The 21,454-nt window shown below is 34.9% G+C and overlaps 1 protein-coding gene across 2 annotated transcripts; it reads left to right on the top strand.

Moving 5' to 3' along the window:
- Positions 1 to 393: 393 nt before the first annotated feature.
- Positions 394 to 6,060, top strand: LOC110802197 (syntaxin-31). Of its 2 annotated transcripts, none has more exons than XM_056839778.1 (6): positions 394 to 761; positions 4,392 to 4,639; positions 4,726 to 4,862; positions 5,004 to 5,045; positions 5,291 to 5,488; positions 5,685 to 6,060. In XM_056839778.1, exons 1-6 carry the CDS (start codon positions 518 to 520, stop codon positions 5,842 to 5,844), a joined length of 1,029 nt encoding a protein of 342 aa, XP_056695756.1. In that variant the 5' UTR covers positions 394 to 517; the 3' UTR covers positions 5,845 to 6,060. The 2 variants fall into 2 exon arrangements, with proteins under 2 accessions (XP_056695756.1, XP_021863324.1); XM_022007632.2 differs by having other exon boundaries at positions 407 to 761; positions 5,007 to 5,045.
- The last annotated feature ends 15,394 nt before the right edge of the window (positions 6,061 to 21,454 follow it).

Here is a 21,454-nt window from a genome sequence, read left to right as displayed (position 1 = left end):
TTTAGATAGTTTATTAGTGGTACATGTTTTATGGAGTCAAGCTTGCAAGCGGAAGTATTTTCCCATCTCATATATGTTTTTACAAAGACATATCAGACGAAAATAAGTTCGAATAGTATTCATAAGTTCAAAAATGGTATTTAAAAGTTCAAAAATAGTACTCAAAAGATAAAAAATGGTGTTCATTTATCAAATATGGTAATCAAAAATTTCAAAATAATGGTGAAATTACCGCCTAGCTCTCGAATTTGTGTTTGGAAACACAAATCTGAGATGGGGCTCTCCGCCCTCAGCTTGCAACTCAACTCGAGCTCTAACTAACTTTTAATCCATTCAAGCCGAGCCATGTTACTATTCGACAAGACTCGTGGGCTCGTGACCACTGGCCAGTCATAGTCAAAACAAACGTAGCCAGGTAGCCTAAGGAAGAGAAACACCAACTTCCACTCCCCTTTCCCCAAACACCCACCAAAATCAGTCTCCCTCCAAAAAAATAATTCCAAACTCCTTGTATTCAATGGCTGCCTTCGGTATTACATCATATCGAGATCGTACGTCGGAGTTCCGATCATTATCAGAAACATTGATGAAGATCGGTGGCATCTCCGCCGTCAGTTCCGCCGGAATTCACCCGTCAACGGCGATTCAATCAGCGGAGCAAACATCCTCATCGTCCACGAGATCCGAGTTCAGGACGATGGCTTCTCGAATCGGGTTGCGTATTCACGAAGCTAATCGAAAAGTCTCCCGCCTTTCCCAAAGTAATCATCATTCATAACACCCTAATTTTACCCACTTGCAACTCAATTGATTTTGAATTATGTGATTGCTAAATAGAAATCGTACTGAATTTGATTTTCTGATGCCAAGAAACTCGAGGTTGTTTTAAAATTATGCACTGACTGATTTGCAAGATTTGGATGAACTTGATCTTATTTGTGCTTAGGATTGAAAAAGGAGTAAAATATTTGATTAACATATGAACTTAAAACCTTACTAACCTTAACATTTGATCAATTTGTCTATTTCCCATTTCTCTTACAATGAGTGCCGCGGAGCTTAATTGCAAGTATTTTGAAACAAGGAGGTATTAGATTTTAAGCTAGAGTTTTCCTAATTGTACGAATATAGTGTGTTTCTATGCTTCTCCAGTTCGGCTTCCGGTTTCTATGTAACACAGGTCATAACTCTGAATTGGATTTTCGAGATACCTTCTCTTGGTCATGGAGGGATATATGATGGGAGGGGAGACAATTATTACAAAGGGAATTTGGGCAAAATCATGTTGGATTTCTAAATGTTACTAACTTTACAATGTGTCTGAATTCTGGTAGTAGTCTTTTGAAAGAGGGAGTATTATTTTGATTGGGGATTCGGAGATGTAAGCTGATATAAGTAGTTCACTATTTTAGGTTGGATACTCAGTTTGCTCATTCAAGTTTGTAAAGGACTAATGCTTATTTGAGGATTTTTTGGAATTGATATGAACAAAGGTTAATAAAGCAAGGCTCCATTCTATTCGATTTTTTTGACTGAACTTAACTTAACTGAACTTTATTTGAAAAAGAAACTTATTTTGCCTGAAACAAACTTATCTGTGTGTGACAATGTCTGGAAAAAGCTTATTTTTTCTGAACTTATATTATCTGAACTTATCTAAACTTAAATCAACTGAACTTATCTGAACTTATTTTGTCTGAAATCAGTGGAACAGAACAGTGCCTAATTAAGTAGGTCAATTTGTGTCTTGAGGTAATATGAGTAGTTTGTAGCGTTACAATATTCAATTTTTCCTTCAACTTACTTAGGCGGTGTTTGGTTGGGCATATTGGAATGGAGTTAGAACCCATTCCATCCATTTTATTGTTTGATTGACGCTTTTTGGTGTGGAATCTCAAACCAGAGGGGTTCTAACTCCTCTCCATCCCCTTGGAATCTCATATCCACCTCTCACCCCAAAATTCACAATCCATTCCCCTCAAGTTACAAACATAATTCACAAAAGAGAGATGCGAGGGAGGAGACATCCACAATTGAACGTCACCCAATTGACAACCACCTCCGAGTCCACGACCGACTGCCCACCACCTCTGAATCCGGCGACCCATCACCTGTGACCGTCATCTTTTCCGGCGTGATTGTGTCTTGTTAAAAAGATGTCAGATTTTTTTTTTTTGGAGAGGAGAGAAAATGTGAGCCACATTGAAACGGAGTTCTTTCTACTCTGACAATGATTTGCATCACAACGGCTGCTCTAATGTTGTTTGACAAATGTACCCAAGAGTTTATAGGCTCTGCGTTTGGAAGAAAACAATGATTTGCCTAACTTTTATTTTTAACTTTTATGAAATACATTGTTTCAATTTTTTTTTTTTAAATTTATATAAGATAGTTTTGTATTGAACGGTTAGTGGGGAGAAAAACTGAAACTATATATGCAAGTATTATTTTGAAAAAAGTACTTTTTTTGAATAAAACACTAAATTAGATACATAAAACAAAATCCATTCCAAGAGTGAACCAAACAATAGAAATAGGATAGAGAACCCATTCCGATGTTGAACCAAACAAATCCATATTGGTAAGGGATTTCAATCCATACCATCATGGTATGAGAATCCATTCCAATTTGTTGAACCAACCGACCCCTTAGTAGTTGAACATCATATTTTATTTTTTTAATCATAATGGGACTCTCTTTTTAGTCCATCCTAAGGATGCAAACCAAGCTCTATCAACTTGCGGCACCTTTTTACCTAAGATACAATTAATTCTATGCTTCACTATGCTCCATATCTCCTTAATTACTACGTTAATATTAGGATTTCGTAACTTCATAAAGCTTCATTCCTAACATTCCAGATTGTGCACAATGTCGCGGCTACATATGCTATTGCAACTTTTCTCCAGAATTGATATCTTCTTGCTCTTCACTGGATACATTTCAAAATGAAATAGAAAACATTAGCCATAGCCCTGATCCCAAGCCATTGTTTGATCCTCTGAATACACTGATTGTTGTATGCACATTCAAAGAACAAATGTCTGCGAGATTCACTATCCTAACCACAAATACCACAACTGTCAGTTTCACTAAAGTGCAATTTGAACTATTGTTGCCTAGTTTGCAACCTCCCAAGATAGCAATACAAACTATGAATCTTTGCTCGGTGTAGAAAACCGATTCCAGACCAACTTACTCCAGTGCATCTTTTGCTCTACCCCATCAGCTTTGCATATATTCCTGTAATTTTGTGTATGTTTTTTTATTCAGCCAGCTATCATCGTGTAGTGCTACTCTAATATCCTCTTTAACTTTGCATATACTCTTAACACCTAGCTAGCACTCTTAGGGTTTGGTAGTCACTCAATATTTGTGTCAGACTGCTAGATACCTGATTACTTGGTTAAGTCAGCATGTGACATGATGCTCCAATTACGTATTCACACTTTAGTTTTGGCAAAAAATAGAAAATGCAATACTTTCCTGCCTTATTCCCATGTCCATAACTCCATGTCATAACTCTGGACGTTTTTATAGTGTAATGTTATCTTCAAGTTAAGAGTGCGCCATGTCAGATTCTTGGATCCTTAACTATGCCTGACACTCTATTGAAGTCCAAATAGTATGGCTTTCATTTATGTCAACACTGAGAAAGTTATAATTTTGATGAATTCAGTGTTGACAGTATGTGATGTGGACTTGTGGTGTATATGAATGAGCAATATAGTTTATGTTGGTTATAACAGAGGCTTTAGACAAAACAACAGCAACAGTAGCAATCATACTCAGACCATTTTCGGGCAGGCTTGATTCGAAAGGCAAGAGGTTGTTTGACTTTTAACACTGATTGGAGTGTTCTTGATTTCTTGTGATTCTATGTACATTTTGATAACTGCTGATTGTAGAGTACTTCCGTGCAAGCATGTGTGTTTGTTTCATCTAGGGTGGGATTTTCTGTATGGGAGACCATGTAGAAAGCGGTAAGAATGTTTCAGAGAAATATTTGTTTGATTCTGACAAGGACTTTATGTTTCTGTATGCAATAGTTTGCAAGGACTTTATGATATTTGTAATAGAGAGGTAATATTAATTAGTGTCTTGTTCCCATGACCCTGTCCGTGGTCATGTTTACGTCATACTTGCTATTGTACAGAGATGTTTCAAGTCTTTTCGTACCCTTGCTATTTGTTACCAAGTCCTATACTTATTATTTAACAATTGATCTTACATTCTACTTGGTTAGCACTTCTCATGGCCTTAAAAAGTTGACCTTTTAAGCTTGATTGCACCTTCCTCATTTTACCTTACTTATGCCTTATGCTGGCAATACTAAATCACCAAAAACATACATGTCTAATGTTCCTCCCCCCTCTTCATAATGTTTCAGTGGCAAAAAAGTCTTCAATGTTTAATGATCCTACAGTGGAGATACAAGAGTTAACAGCCTTGATAAAAGACGATATTACAGCATTGAATGTAGCAGTTGCAGATCTACAAAATCTTCACAACATGGAAATGGCTAAAAATTATTCAGATGATAAGGCCATTCACGCAAATGCTATATGTGATGACATAAAAAACAGACTAATGGCCGTTACAAAGCAGTTCCAGGAAGTATTGACCGCTAGAACAGAGGCACGTCGTATGTGGAAGTTTACAAGTAGCTGCTATGCTTTATTGTTATTTGTTTAGATGACTTATTGTTGTCTTCTATCATGCAGAATATCAAGGCCCACGAAACTAGGAAACAGTTATTTTCGGCTAATGCATCAAGAGATAACCCGTTTCAGAAACCCATAACAGAGCCACCTCCCTGGTCAAATTCATCAAATGTCCCTACAAGTGTGCAAACTACCCTGTCAGTAATTTTATCCAAAACCACTATGCTTGTTTGTTTATAACGCCATTACATTTCTCTACAACAATCTTGCATTGCATCTGTTGTAGACATTAATTTAGTTATAGGCCTCATTCTCTAATCATGATGTGCTTTGCCCAGCAGAACACCATCAAGTGGAGTCCAAGCGGGGAGCCAACTTAGGTATTTTCTTTAACCAGCTTTAGATTGGTCTTTGTTAGGTTGTTTAAAGTTGATACTAACTTTTACGATGTCTTCATGTACTTCCACTTTTATCAATTTGGCCTTTTTGGATACCTCAGTACCAGATGATTAGTATGTTGTTGAAGCAAGTTCGTAGTTGTGTACTACTTTAGATTGAAGAATCTACTGCAGTGACTTCCATTAACTAGTTATAAACTACTTCTAATTGGATCTTTATGTGGCAGGCGGAGGTTGGGTACTGAGACTGTACCATCCAACAACGTGGAAATGTCTATGCTTCAGCAGGTTGCTCCTCAGCAAGAGAGTTATTCACGAAATCTTGCCACTGATCTTCAGAATGTGGAATCTACAATCTCAGAATTAAGTGGGATCTTTACACATCTGGGTACAATGTTGGTACATCAGGGGGAGCTCGCCATTAGGTTGGTCTTGTGACTGTAATCATCATCTTATACAAACTAAGTTTATGCTTGTAATGTTTTGTTCGTCGTATGTCTGTACATGAGAATCTCTAGGTCGCTTGCAATCCCATTGTCTGGTCATCCATGTTGTTCAACCACTTGCATAAAATTTGACTTTTAAATTGGTTTATTATTTCTAATTATCCTTTTGTTCTAGGATTGATGATAACATGGAAGAATCCCTGACCAATGTAGAAGGAGCTCACAGTGCTTTACTGAAACATCTGACCCGCATATCTTCAAACAGGTCCTTGCTTATCAAACTGTTTGGTGTTTTAATATTGTTCCTGGTGGTGTTCATCTTCTTTATTGTTTAGTTTGTAAATGTTCTGCATTACCAGTTTCTGGAATTCATCACATTCTTTATTTAGTTCCCTTCTGAAATGCCAACTTTGTGGTATCTCCTAAGGATGTATTACTATGTCATGTAAATAGAAATAGATGACCAAATATTCGATTTGGGAAAGGCATTTTTTAAGCAGCATTTCTGAAAGTCTACAGCATATGGAAAGCATTCGCCATTTCCTCTTCTATTGTACTTTTTTTTGGGATTGATTGATCCTTTGACTCCTTTCTAAGAAGTATATTTGTTAGAAAGGTAAACAGATTTTTTTTTTTGCCTTCCCATCGACCCTTGTCCTGCAGGATTTGAGAATGAATAACCCTTTGCATGGGTAACCCGGTAAATGACAACACCCTAACCCCGTTCTTCGGTCAATGAACTTCTGCCGACTGGAATGATGTCTTTGCATACTAGTTTTCCTGTGACTTATATTTGTGATTTAAGCCTTCAGATTGGTTTCTGATTTTACTACTACTACTACTACTACTACTACTACTACTACTACTACTACTACTAGGGCCGTTTGGTTTGGGTAGACAGGAAAGGGACAGGGGTTTTGAACTCCCTCATGCTCAGTTTGGAGATCACTGGAGTACCAATCAGCTAGTCAGCCACATCTTCTCATTCTTTGAAGCTCTACTTTTCTTTTGTTGGTTCCTTTCTTTTCATCGCACTAAACAAACGGCCCCCTAATCATTGTTCTCTGAATTCTGTCATGTCCTATATTCGGGGTATCTCCATAGCATAGGAGACCTTATAGAATCTACTGCTGGTTAATTTTTTTATGGGTTCGGAGAAAACTGATGATGATATGCCTTACTGAGTTTCAGATTGGATCACTATAATTTCCAGAAGTCTTGGAGTAGCAAAAATAAGCTCATAAGCTTGGTTTATTCTTCTTTAGTCTTTACGTATCTGATTTTCGTTAAATGTGAATCCTTCACTTTCCTGTAACTAGCAGGAAATAAGTCCATTATCCCAGTTTATCAATTTTGTGCTCAAAACTGGACGTGATTACTTCAAATCAATTAATCAAATCTGAAATCTGACATGCCTGAATTGTTGTGTGCACTAAGAAACGCTATGCTTTATGATGTTTCCTGTTTATATTGAGTACTATGAGATATAATGTTAATTTTATTTAGTGCTACCAAAATTTTGTTGTCGCTGAACCATTTTTGATAATTGTATGTTAATGCTCACTGTTAAATCAAATTTATTAAAAGAGTTGTCGTGTTGGTTGGTGGTTTAGTGGAACAGGAAAACAGAAACAAGAACTGTCTTTTTAATTTTAATATTAATCTTATATGTAAATGTCCTTGGTTAATGGTTACTTTGTACGGAGTAGTATTCTTCCTGTGTAAGCGCAACTAATGGAAGGAAAATTAGTTGCGCTTCAAGGCCTCGTTCTCGATGCTCCATACTGGGTGCACGGTAAAAGAGTTCATAGTTTGCAACCCTAGTGAATGACCATGTCTACGACAGTATTAGACACGTGTTGACGAAAGATTAGCAACAAAGATTAATAGTTCTGTACTCCGTATTATCATTACCAAATTGAGGCCATTAGACATTGGTTCTGAAAAAGGAGTGGGCTAACTGGGCTTGGTGATCATATGATCCACCCACATGACATTACGTAGCCTGAGTGAGTCATATATTTCACGATCAACTTTAATCAGGCCGCTCGTGTTAAGTATTCCCACCTCCACGTAGGCCCTGTTCTTTAGAGTTGAACTGAACTGAACTGAACTGAATACTCTTGAACTGAACTTAATTTAACTTAACTTAAACTTAAACTTAAACTTAACTTAACTTAACTTAACTTCAATCAACTTAACTTAACATATTATGGAACTATGGAAGCCAACATCCGGTTTCTTCAGTTTGTTCGTGTTAGGAAGTTACATCTGACATCCTGGTGGCTTTACTGAAATGGTTAAACCGATAATTAGCTTTAGATTGTATGCTTATGTTTTCTATTATAAGATCTAGGAGTGTTTTAACCTTTTGAAATCTTATTTGAAGTTACTGAACTTGATTGGAATTTGTCTATACTTGTTCGACATGAAATTTAGTTGTTTAAGGTACAACGTATAAGTAGTAGAATAGCTTGTACTTGTACTTGTACATGCGTGAGTGAAAAGGGAAGGAGAAAGAAATAGTATGTACTTGCATGGCTTTAATTAATTTGGTTGAATGTCATGTTTCTCTTTAAGAAGTCCAAGAGATTAAGAGCACTATAAAATGCTCAACAAAATATTTGCACTAAGCAGACATAACATATTATCGTCTTTGAATGATTGCGAATGGAAAACTTGAGCTAATTGTGTCTAAGACAGTGCTTCTTGTTTCCACTATGTCTAAAATAGTTCTACTTTTAAATAAAATAGTTGCACCACTACAAGAAATTGTACTATTAACGACGGGAAATCCCGTCGCGAAAGGCCAATAATCGTTGATTAACGACGGGATTTCCTGTCGCGAACCCGTCATAAAAGGGGGCCGTCGTTAATAGAAATCCCGTCGTAAATTCGTCGTAAACCCGTCGTAAAAGACATTTCCAACGGTTATTCCCGTCATTGTTTGGTTGTTAGCCCCGTCGCAAAAGGCTTTTGCGACGGGATTTTTGACCCGTCGTAATTAGGTTGTCGTTAAAGATACAAATTCTTGTAGTGCACGTTGTGATTAACACTATGGTGGGAAACAAAGTTAACTTGGAAATGTGAGGAAAAGTAAAACTATGAAAATTTGTAGAAAAGTAAATTTGTAGAATTATGTAGAAATCTTTAAATTTAATTTGTTTGGCTAATTATTACGAAAAAAGGGAAAGTTGGAATATCACATGCTTTTCACTTGAACTGAAAATTAAACTGGAAAAATATAACTAGTTGATTTTCACAGATTTTCACACATTTCATTTTCTTCACTTTTTCATTTAAATTACCAAACAAGCTATAAATAATCATCTTTTACTCTTTTATACTCCCCAATCAAATAGTTATACTTTCTAATCAAATATTTATCTTTTTAATATTGTCATTAACGATCTTATTTACATGGTAATTTCATAAAAGACCTACTTTTCAGAGGCAATGCTTATAAAAAAATGTACAAGTGTAATACTAAAATGACATGTAAATTTCATCGATGCTTAGATGACTTTTGTTACACTAGTCTTATATGCACGCGATGCGTACGAATATAAGAAACAGATTTGTGTTATTACATTTAAATCTAAAATAACATGTAAAAAATATAATATAAATGCAATGTGTGCGAATATAAGAAACATACAAGGTAGATAGAGTCGAACGCATATAAACAGATGGATTAAAATGGTAAGAATTTATTTAAGGGGCTAAATTGATTAAAATGCTTCTTTGGACTTTTTCTATTGGGTAGGTTGTCATTATATTCTTTACTAGATTAGATCCCGTGCATGCACGAATTTTGATCATTTTTTTCACAAATATTTAACTGAATATTTCCCAAACTACTGCATAGTTATAACATTTTTAACATACTCGTTTAAATTTATTCATCTAATATGCATATTTAAAATGCTAATATGGTAATTTGTCCAAAATATTGAGTGATATATTTTACATTATTAATATAGCAATTTGACTAAAATATTACCAATTTAGAATAATTATTATTACGTCGTATTTATTATTGCCATAATTAATAAACTAAATTTTGTTTCCATACATAAATAGTTTTAAAAAGGTAGAAAATAAAAATAAAATAAAACATATACAAATTTTTTGGGAAAAGGATTTTTGGCAGGAAAAAATCACACCAGGAATTGACACGTGTCATTTCCGGTGTCTCTTTTAGTATATAGTAAAGTAATAGAAGATTCTATAAGTGTGGGGGGTATTTTAGTAATCCAAGGGGAACACTAAAGTGGATTTACTAAAATAACCTCACCTCTTTACTTAAATTATATAATAGAGATTATTATATGTATTTACGTTCAACTTGCAAAAAACGACTTATAAATCAAACTAGTATGAGGGAATCTTATCTTAAGACTTTTATATATTCCATGTCATCATTTCACTAATATTTTATAAATAAACTATTGTTAAGAATCTTTCAGGCTCAACCAAATTTAGCTCTTCACCACTTAAACTCATTTGAGAACTCTCAATTAATAAAGCATATTATTTTATTTAACTCACACATCGAGTATAAAGATGAGTTTTAGGTTTTCAAGAGTTAATTTAAGACTTCGTGAAGACTCACACACTTCAATATTATCAATTGTTTTATCTAATCTTCAAACTAGCTAGGTGAATCACATGTCACGTCAACTAAACTCAAATCTTAAAATTTGGTCTAATCATACTCTGTACTACTTAAATATTCGATTATACTCCCTTCAAAAGGATTTAGTTTGTAATTATATAAGCCTAAAAAATTGTAATGGTTACAAAAGGGTCCACAAGTTGATAAAATTACCAATCATATCTTGGCTTAATGGTTAACACCGAGAGCCTGTTGCACGATAGCCCTCATATTCGAAAAAACTATTTTGCATAAAAAAACAAGTTAATGAAATTAATGTTGCATAACTTGTACAGAAATTCCTAAAGACAAGGGTAATGAGTCCTAATGAGTAATGACCCGTGAATGAAATGTTAACCAAAAGGTCTTGTGTGTACAAGGTGTACAATTTATTGTACACCAAGATAACTTAACCCTTTTTTTTGTAACTTTAACCTAGTTTTGATTAACTTTTATATTAGTAAAAAAAATTTGATTGATAAATATTTTAAAGGGTTAAATGATTAATTTTATACATTATTAGTTAGTTTGAAGAAATAAGTTTTACTAAAATGAAAAAATTTATCACAGAAAAATAGATAACTTTTACATATATATGCTTAACTTTTAAGTTTTTTGAGTTAACTTATATTTCGGTGTACAATATTTATTGTAAACACCCATTGTAAATAAGAATTTGTGAATGCTAACTAACCAATTGAATATGAAGTAATTAGGGTAAAGTCCTAAAATAATAATAATGTGTCTGATTGGACTAATGAGGGTGATATGTGATATGTGCAAACAACATTGGTAAAGCCTATCATAGTCGATTAGTCCCCACTCTTGTTATGTTATCATATCATTGAAATAACCAATGGGCCATGGCCATGGGTGATGGGTTGCTTCCACATTTTGCCGTCTATTCATTGGTTTTCTTGGCGCATTATGGTTTGCCAATTGACTTGGAAGTGCATTTTCAAGATCTTTTAGATCTTTTTGACAAGTTTTGGATATTCTACTATATGAATTAATTTGGGAACATTGGATTCTACTAATACAATTTTTGCTAATTGATACGGGCTGTATTATGATTTTTGCTAGTTGTGTGATCAAGTTCAAATCTCAATGGCGAAGGAAGTTTTGATCGAACTTGCAATAAACGTACGAAATAATTCAATTTCATAAGGTCTTTATAGGAAATTCAATTTATCTATTTTCAACACAATTTTTTTTTCATTTTGTATCATTTCTTGATTAATGGAAGAAGATAGCTTCAATATCTCTAAGACGTACATTTCTTAGCTTATATCTTCTTGTATACCATCTTTTATATTGCAATATGATATAACAACAACATAAAATATTTCCAACTATGTTAAAAGAAGTATTCCAAAATTTCAGCTAGATGAAACTTGGTAACTTGAGTTGTTACCAAGTTGTCATCGTACCATAAGCTAAAAATGGTGCATACAGAAAAGAAAAGAAAAAAAAAAAAAAAATCTCACTTCACTATAACCTACTATCCACTCCGTATATATACCATCTAACGAGAAACTTACTAAATTAGGTACAATGCCTTGGCACATCTAGAGCGTTCGATGGAATTTATATGTCATGCAAACTGTCGTTAGAAAGTAAATGTAAGTATTGTGTCCCACATCGGTGAAGCAAAAGAATTCTAGTTTACAATCTAAATGGGCTACTCTTCATATTGTCAATTGGTTTTAGGATGAAATCTCACCTGGACTATTCTAATGGGTGTTTGTCTCCTCCTTAATTCCCCCATCGGTTATAACAAATTGGTATTAGTGATGGGATTTTGGTTAGTTAGGTTATTGCACCATGTGTTAAACATCGTTGTTTGTGGGACTTGTTCTGGTTCTGGCTCGTTTGTTGGTCCTAAGAGGCTAGGGTTGGGTGCGTTAGCTCGTTCCGTACAAGGGGAGAGTAACTTACTCTTAAGGGGGGATTTATTAGGAAGTAAGTGTGAATATTGTCTTTCACGTCGTGGATCACTCCTCCTATTACCAACTAATTTTATGATGAAACCTCGCATGACATATGTTCATGACCTTCTGTTTCCTCCTTAATCCCCTCTTCTATTATAACAACTACAAATAGCAAAAACAGGATCAAAGATAGAATTCGAGTGGTAAATTAGGCTAAAGTTGGAATATCTCATTGTTGGTGTATATACTCCTACTGCAGCCTCTAATTCATTCACCATACAACATCATCATGCAGTATACAAGCCAACAAGCAACCACTCTTACTGCACGAAGCTTCTAGAAGGAATCAGCTCAACTAACTCCCCTAAATTCTAGGAATTCTGTTAGCTTATTGTTAGCATTGTAATAATCAGTTAGAGCTGTATTAATGCTGATGTGTAGGATTGCTGGCATCTGATTGGTTAGACCACGTAGCATTCAGTGTATATAAACTCATCATTCTGTAATTATGATTCAATCAATAAGATCAGTTTATGATTTCATCAAACACTTTTCTCTTTCTCTCTCTCTTTCTGTCATTGTGCAGATTGTCAGTAGACAATCAAGGTTAAACATCAACTGTGAAGTTGATTTTAACATGGTATCAGAGTAGTTGATCAACTGATCCTGCTGTTTTTCGTTCAATTGTTGAATCAATTGAAGCTTTTCAATCATTCTTTTCTTAGTTCAAAGTTTTTCAATCACTCTTTTCTTAGTTTTCTTCTAGAAAATTCAATTGCAAGATGCCTGCAGATCAGCAAACAGATCAATCACTAAATCCTAACTCTGCCTATTATCTAAGCAATAGTGATCTGAATGCCACAAAACTGGTGAGCATTGAATTTGAGGGACAATACTTTAATGATTGGAAAAGGTCTATGATGATTGCGTTGTCAGCAAGAAACAAATTGTGCTTCATTGATGGATCCTTGAATCAACCAGCAGCAAACTCCACCAATTACAGATTGTGGTGCAGATGTAATGACTTGGTGATATCTTGGATGTTGGCATCTCTTGAGCCTAAGATAGCAAGAAGTGTCTTGTACCTCAAAACTGCAAGAGAGATATGGCTGGAATTGGCTGACAGATATTGCAGAGAGTCTGGTCCTCAGTTGTATGCAGTACAACAACAGTTGAGTGAGTTGGTTCAAGGAGAGGATGAAGGAATTGCTAGTTTTTTCACCAAGATCAAGCTATTTTGGGATCAGTTAGACGGTTTGGAACCTTTGCCTACATGTGTGTGTACTGGTTGTAGCTTGCACATTGACACAACAGCTTCTCAAGACTCAACAAAATCAAAGACTAATTCAGTTTTTAATGAAACTGAATCAGAAGTATGAGCATCCAAAGAGCACAATATTAATGATGAATCCTCTGCCTACAATTTCTAAAGCATATGGTCTTTTGCTTCAAGAAGAGCAACAGAAAGAGATGCATGATGTCAAACATCAACCTAATCCAGAATCTACAGCTTTCAATGCTAGAAGGTTTGACAAACCTTACAAACCTCAGTATGTTTCAAATTCTGGTGCTGGATTTCAGAATGGAGGCAATGCAAATCAATTCAGGAATACAACTAGAAACAACCTGTTTTGTGATCATTGCAAAATGAAGAATCATACTATTGATAGATGCTGGAAACTACATGGTTATCCTAAAGACTTCAAGAACAAAGGAAAGAGAGTTGCAGCTGCAGTTTCACTAGATGATTACTCTCTCAAGGAAACACAAACTGAAAGAGAACCAGGAGTAGTTCATGCTACCTTCACTGAAGAACAATACAGCCAGTTAATGCAGTATCTGAACAACAATCAAATTGCTAATCAACCTGAGAATTCTGGATCTCACTCACTTGGTTTAGCTGCTACCTCACAGCACAAAGGTATTTTCTGTCTATCTGCTAATTTTAAGAGAAATTGGATTTTAGATAGTGGTGCAAGTGATCATATGTGTTCAAACCTATCTTTATTTGATTCTTTTGAAACTGTGAGTAAATATCAGCACACAATCACTATTCCTGATGGCACTGAATTACAAGTCAAACATAAAGGAATTGTTCACTTAGGTCCAAATATCATTCTCAAGGATGTGCTGCATGTTCCAGAGTTTCAATTCAACCTGATCTCAGTGTCTAAATTGTGTTGTGATGCTGGTTGTTCTGTTTCTTTTACAAATTATGACTGTGTTCTTCAGGACCTTTCCAAGAGCAAGCATACTCTGCTTGGTAGGTTACATAAGGGATTGTACAGATTCAATGAAGATTTGATGATTTCAGACACTCAATTCTCTCACAATAACTATGGACTCTCAACCATTGGATCAGCAGCTGTATAGGAAGCCAAACTTTGGCATCTTAGGTTGGGACATATGTCATTTGGAAAAATAAAGAATCTAGATGGAGTTGATGTACCAGGATGTTTAGCAGAGTCATTTTGTCAAATATGTCCATTAGCTAAACAGTCTAGGTCTCCCTTTCCAACTAGTTGTATCAAAACCACTAGACCATTTGAGTTGTTACATATTGATGTATGGGGACCATACTCTATTGTTGATACAGCTAGGTGCAATCAATTTCTCACCATTGTAGATGATCATACAAGGATGACTTGGACTCACCTTATGAGAAATAAAACTGATTCATTGCAGATTATGACTCAATTCCTTTCTTATGTTGAAACACAGTTTGGTTTTAAAATTCAGCATATTAGATCAGACAATGCTCCTGATTTGATTGAAGGAGGAATGAAAGAACTATTTCTATCTAAAGGCATTTTACAACAGAAGAGTTGTAGTTACACACCACAGCAAAATGGTGTTGTAGAAAGGAAGCATAAACACTTACTTGAGACAGCTAGGGCTAGCTTTGTTCTTTCAATCTCACTTGCCTGATAAGTACTGGAGTGAGTGCATACTTACAGCTACATATCTTATTAACAGGATGCCTTTAAAGAGCATACAATTTTGTACACCATATGAAAAGCTCTTTCATAAGAAACCTGATCTTTCTCATTTGAAAGTGTTTGGTTGTTTGTGCTACATCACAACTCCAAAACTTAACAGGTCCAAGTTTGAACCTAGAGCAGACCCTTGTGTTTTTCTAGGATATCCATCAGATCAAAAGGCTTACAAAGTCCTTAATCTAGCTACACACAAAATTACAACTTCTAGAGATCTTGTTTTTCATGAGAAACATTTTCCTTTTCACTTCTCTTCTGCACCAACACAAACCTACAAAAATAAATTCTTTCTTCCCATCCATACAGATTTTACAGATTCCTCACATTATCCCATCTTTGATCAAAACTCATCTGATCAACCTTCTAATTCAACTTCTGACACAAACACAGATTCTCCTACTTCACACTCCTCTCATTCTTCAATTCCTATCTCCACCACTCCTTCTTCTAACCTTCCAAACTCACCTCCTACAGCTACAATTCCACATTTTAATTCTCTTGAATTTCCTATTCTACCTTCCAGAAGGTCTACTAGACAAACTCAACCACCATCTCATCTCAAAGATTATGTCTGTCCTCCCCCAAAAAGACATTGGTGTAATCTTGTGGCCTATGATAGTCTACCTGACAAACAAAAGGCACTCATTGCTGCACAGTTGGAATTGATTGAGCCTACTTCTTATTCAGAAGAAGCAACAAACAGCAACTGGATAGCAGCTATGGAAAAGGAAATCACAGCTTTGGATAAAAATCATACTTGGGATTTTGTTGTTCTTCCCAAGGGTAAAAAGGCAATTGGATGTAAGTGGGTTTTCAGAATTAAAAAGAATGCTGATGGAACAATTGAAAGATATAAGGCTAGGTTGGTTGCCAAGGGCTTCACTCAGAAGTTTGGTATAGATTATCATGAGACATTCTCTCCTGTAGTCAAAATGTCCACAGTCAGGTGTTTAATCTCATTGGCTGCCAGTAAGGGTTGGAAATTGTTCCAACTAGACATTAATAATGCCTTTTTACATGGAAATCTTGATGAGGAGGTGTACATGAAGGTCCCAGAAGGTGTTACTGCCCCTCATGGTCATGTTTGCAAGCTGACTAAATCACTTTATGGTCTAAAACAAGCTTCTAGACAATGGTTTGCTAGATTGCTTCATGAATTCACTTCTCAAGGTTTTAAACAATCTAAGAATGATTATTCTCTCTTCATTAAACATGACACTGGTGACATCACTATAGTGGCAGTATATGTGGATGATATTATCATCACAGGGTCCAATCAGGCTACCATTTGTGCTCTCAAAACTCATCTTCATCACACTTTCAGCATCAAAGATTTAGGTCTCTTAAATTTCTTCCTTGGTATTGAAGTTTGTCACACATCAGAGGGATATGTAGAACTCAGAGGAAATATACCAAGGAGATGTTACAGGATTGTGTTTTAAACATTTCAAAACCAGCTGTTACACCTTTCCCTTTGAATCTGAAACTCACTCCTGATGGTGATCTTTATCCCAATCCTGAACTGTATAGATGCTATGTGGGCAAGCTTAATTTCTTGACACATACTAGACCTGATCTAGCCTTTGCTGTTCAATCCCTCAGTCAGTTCATGCACTCCCCCAGAATCCCTCATGTTGATGCTCTTATTCATACACTTAGATTTGTCAATCACACTGCTGGTCAAGGCATTCTTCTTAAAGCCACTAACAAGCTTACATTACAAGCTTTTTCTGACTCTGATTGGGCTGCTTGTCCTACAACAAGGAAGTCAGTCACTAGTTACATCTTACTCTTGGGCAATTCTCCTATTAGCTGGAAGTCCAAGAAACAGTCTACCATCTCTAAAAGTTCTTCTGAAGCTGAATATAGAGCCATGTCTCAAGCTGCTAGTGAAGTTTCTTGGATTGTTAGGTTATTGGAGGAGCTTGGTGTTTCTAACCTACAACATGTTCAACTCAATTGTGACAACCAATCAGCCCTTCACATTGCAAAGAACCCCATTTTCCATGAAAGAACTAAACATATAGAGGTGGACTGTCACTTTACAAGGGATAAAGTTCTTGAGGGTTTACTGCAGCTAAGTTATCTTCCAACCCAACATCAGTTGGCTGACATCTTTACTAAGATACTTCCTAGTCCTCAACACAGACTTCTCTCCTCCAAACTTGGAATGACAAATGTTTCTCCCATCCCAAGTTTGAGGGGGGGGGGGGGGGGGGGGTGTTGGTGTATATACTCCTACTGCAGCCTCTAATTCATTCACCATACAACATCATCATGCAGTATACAAGCCAACAAGCAACCACTCTTACTGCACGAAGCTTCTAGAAGGAATCAGCTCAACTAACTCCCCTAAAGTCTAGGAATTATGTTAGCTTATTGTTAGCATTGTAATAATCAGTTAGAGCTGTATTAATGCTGATGTGTAGGATTGCTGGCATCTGATTGGTTAGACCACGTAGCATTCAGTGTATATAAACTCATCATTCTGTAATTATGATTCAATCAATAAGATCAGTTTATGATTTCATCAAACACTTTTCTCTTTCTCTCTCTCTTTCTGTCATTGTGCAGATTGTCAGTAGACAATCAAGGTTAAACATCAACTGTGAAGTTGATTTTAACACTCATCAATATCTTGGTTGCAGTTGAGAATTGATATTAGTGACTACTAATCTATATTCTTGTGCATCTATAGACGACCTTATATTCATTTATATAGTGGTATCATATCATGGGAAAAGACCACACTAGCCTTGCTATTAGGAAATGATGATGATGATTATGATTCAATCAGCATGCACTAATCTCCTCTAATTTACAAGAGATTAGACTAACAAACAGGGTCCTCCTTCAAAAGTGCTTTCTGTTTTCTATTTTATTTCTTTTTCTAATCATTAAAAATGGCCCCTTCTTATGAAAAATACATGCATTATATTATAGTATATGAATTTATTAAATCCCTCACATCATCCATTTTGCCGTGCTTGTGCTGTTTGGTGCACATTCATTATTGCTCGGTTTCTTTTATATTAATGTGGATAATCATCTAATTATATACTTAAATATATATAAAAATGAACTTTTTAAAATTATTTGTCTCCTATCAAATCGAATGAGAGTTACTTAATTATTAGACCTGCTCGTTAGTTTACTAATTAAGTAACTAGATAGGGAGTTATTACCTAGCATGTACTCTAATAGTTTACCTAACGATTGTACGTAATAGGGCCTTTTTTAAGAATTTGAATTTTTGTTATCCTAATTTACAATTCAATGGAAAGATTTAGATATTTAAAGCATGATCCAATGCTTAACTAATCACGCTAAGCATCATTTACATATTTAAGGTTTATGTAATCATTATTCAAGCAACCAATAAGATTGTGCTTTAGACTCTAGATCACATATATGATCGATACTACGTATATGTTTACTAATCCAAATATGAAAAAGGTAATTGTGATGGTTGTATTCTTGTATCATTGTACCACATATATATGTAGAGAAATACTCTGTGACCGTGTACATACACTGATCGATAAAACTTAATTGGTGTTATACATTGTTCCACACCACCTTCGAGGACCCTTGGAGACACTACAAGAATTTGTATCTTTAACGACAATCTAATTACGACGGGTCAAAAATCCCGTCGCAAAAGCCTTTTGCGACGGGGCTAACAATCAAACAATGACGGGAATAACCGTCGTAAATGTCTTTAACGACGGGTTTACGATGAATTTACGACGGGATTTCTATTAACGACGGCCCCCTTTTATGACGGGTTCGCGACAGAAAATCCCGTCTTTAATCAACGATTATTGGCCTTTCGCGACGGGATTTCCCGTCGTTAATAGTACAATTTCTTGTAGTGAGAGTTGGGTAGTGTTTTGTTTACTGGACCCTCTTAACTTTAAAAAAATTGACCATATATAAGTCTGACGGAGTTTCATCCTAAAATCAATTGATAATATGTTGAGTAAACTACCAATCTTACTTTTACATTGGAGTCAATCATCTCTATTTCTCCAGTATGAGATAAATAGTCCAATAGTCAGCATGTTAATTATACTCTTAACATAATTCATACATAGTATTAAACAATTGCACCCGATTCATACACTTGATGTCATTAACTTAATTACATTACGAGGCGACCAATCCCTTATGATTTTATGAACAAGAGATTAGGGGATCAATTAACATGAACACGAAGGAAATTCAAAGTAAATAATTAAAGAAATGTTTAGTACGTAAGTGTAATCTTGTAGGTATGTTAGGTGTGATAGATAGTATACTAGCTAGGCAAATTATTCTTAATTGACCTACTTGTAGGGACGTTCAAGAAGTTAGGAAAATAGTTATTTTCGAATTCAAAATTAATAATTTAAACTAATTCATGGGAGCCTAAATAAAACTCTTTGTAAAAACATAGTGTTAGTACTTAGATTAATACTAATAATCATTTAATCTTCCACTAAGCGCCAAAGCTAAACTCTTATTATTTGATTGATGGCAAAGTTGATATTCCTTTGGGGAAAAAGCACGATGCTCAATCACTAAGTGCATACCTTTTTATTTCATGCTACGCACTATATACATCCTTGGTTCATATCTAATATTTCCAGGCATATACCCTTAATTCCTTTTTTTTTTTTTTTAAATAAAAAATCCTTTTAAGGGATAATTTAAGAAACCTATAAATCATTAGTACAATCGAACAAAGAATCTAAACTCAATAATCCTATAGCATTTGATGACATTGCAAATTCTTATACGAGAATCGGAGTACTTACAATAAGCTACGAGAAGTACGGGGTTAAACCACGAGAGAATTTCTGGTTCGCAAATTTTTGATATTGGATATGACTTATGACTATATGAGTTTGAAATGGATAGAACTCTAAATAATTCATTTGTTTGAAAAATTTTAGTTTTTAATCCCGTACCTCATAGTCTCATACGGTCATACCATTATAGTTTGTGTAGTAATGTAATATAGATAATGAAATATTAAGGTGATGTTTGGTTGTACTTGGGAAGTTATATTTCCCTTTTATTTGTAATTCCCGTGTATTTTAACTTCTTAGAAATTGGATATTTTTGTTTGGTTGAGCACAGGGCCGTCTCCAACAACTTGGAGGCCCTGTGCTAAATACAGATATTGGGCCCCTGTAAATTTTTACGGAAAATTATTTACCGTAAACACATAATTATTATATTAATATTATTTTATTTATACAAAATATAGAGTCAAATTAAAATATGGTTAAACGTTTTATGTGGGTTAATTTGAGAAATGAATGAAAAGGTTTTTGACAGCCAAGGAAAAAACAAAAAAAAACTGCAAGAGTCAAGCATCGAACTCTAGTTTCATTTCCCACGGTTAATATTCTTACCAAGGAAGACAAATATCTAACATTGTTCAATAGAGCGCGGTTAAATATATATTTTAAAACGTTTTGGGAGTTTATCCACCACAATTCGTTTGGGCCCCCAAAATTGTGTGGTCCGGTGTTGTAGGTCCGATGGGACCGCCCTTTAGCCGGCCCTGGTTGAGCATAATTAAGAAGTTAGAATACTCATGAAAAGTTCTACTTATCTAAGGGAACTAGATAAGCAACTTCCCCATTTTAAAGAAAGTAAGAACTTCCTTTCTCATGTCAACAAACAACTTATTTGATCTTTACTTCCTAGAAATCTTTCCATGAATTATATTAGAAGGTAAACCAAATAAGCTAAAATGATTCAATAATTAATTAATTTCGATCTAACCACATCTTCTAGCAAGTTGAGAAAGATGATGATTACTCCGTATATGTGAAACTCCAAAAATCATGACTCGCGGTTTAGTTGTGCTTTTATATAAAATTAATTTGTATTGACTCCGTGCCATGCACGACTTTTGTTATGTTTAAAATTAATGCGAGTTTAATTTTTCAAATCATTAAAAAAAGAGTAAATGTATTTCATTTCGTGTTAACTAAGAAAACAATGAGGACAAAAATATAAACTACTCCGTACTATGTTATTTGAAATTAATAGAAAAATTAAAAAATAAAGGGGCATGAAATCTATACCTCTATACCTAGTAATAAAAAAGAAAATCATAGATTATTTGAAGCCATGTGGCATCTCTCCTTTCATCCATCATTTTGTTTTGTTTTTTTTCAAATTTTCTTTATTGTTTCTATGTTTTACAACTTCTAATGTCTCTTCCACTCCATTTTTCTTATTCAACATCAAGTTATTAATAGTGTACTATACTCATTAGTCTATTCCACTCTCCCCCTTTAACATCCAATATTTATTCAACATCATAGTTTTTGTAGTTTTTATATTTTTTATATTTTTCCAA

The sequence above is a fragment of the Spinacia oleracea genome, chromosome 1 (genome assembly GCF_020520425.1).
Source record: "Spinacia oleracea cultivar Varoflay chromosome 1, BTI_SOV_V1, whole genome shotgun sequence".
Taxonomy (NCBI): Eukaryota; Viridiplantae; Streptophyta; class Magnoliopsida; order Caryophyllales; family Amaranthaceae; genus Spinacia; species Spinacia oleracea.
This window is presented reverse-complemented; position numbering and strand designations above follow the sequence as displayed.

Bases quoted from the DNA above. Each gene is read 5' to 3' on its own strand.
- LOC110802197 (XM_056839778.1), top strand. From the start codon at position 518: ATGGCTGCCTTCGGTATTACATCATATCGAGATCGTACGTCGGAGTTC. The intron at 4,640-4,725 runs GCACGTCGTATG...TCTATCATGCAG, and splicing joins TATTGACCGCTAGAACAGAG to AATATCAAGGCCCACGAAAC. The intron at 5,489-5,684 runs GTTGGTCTTGTG...CTTTTGTTCTAG, and splicing joins CAGGGGGAGCTCGCCATTAG to GATTGATGATAACATGGAAG.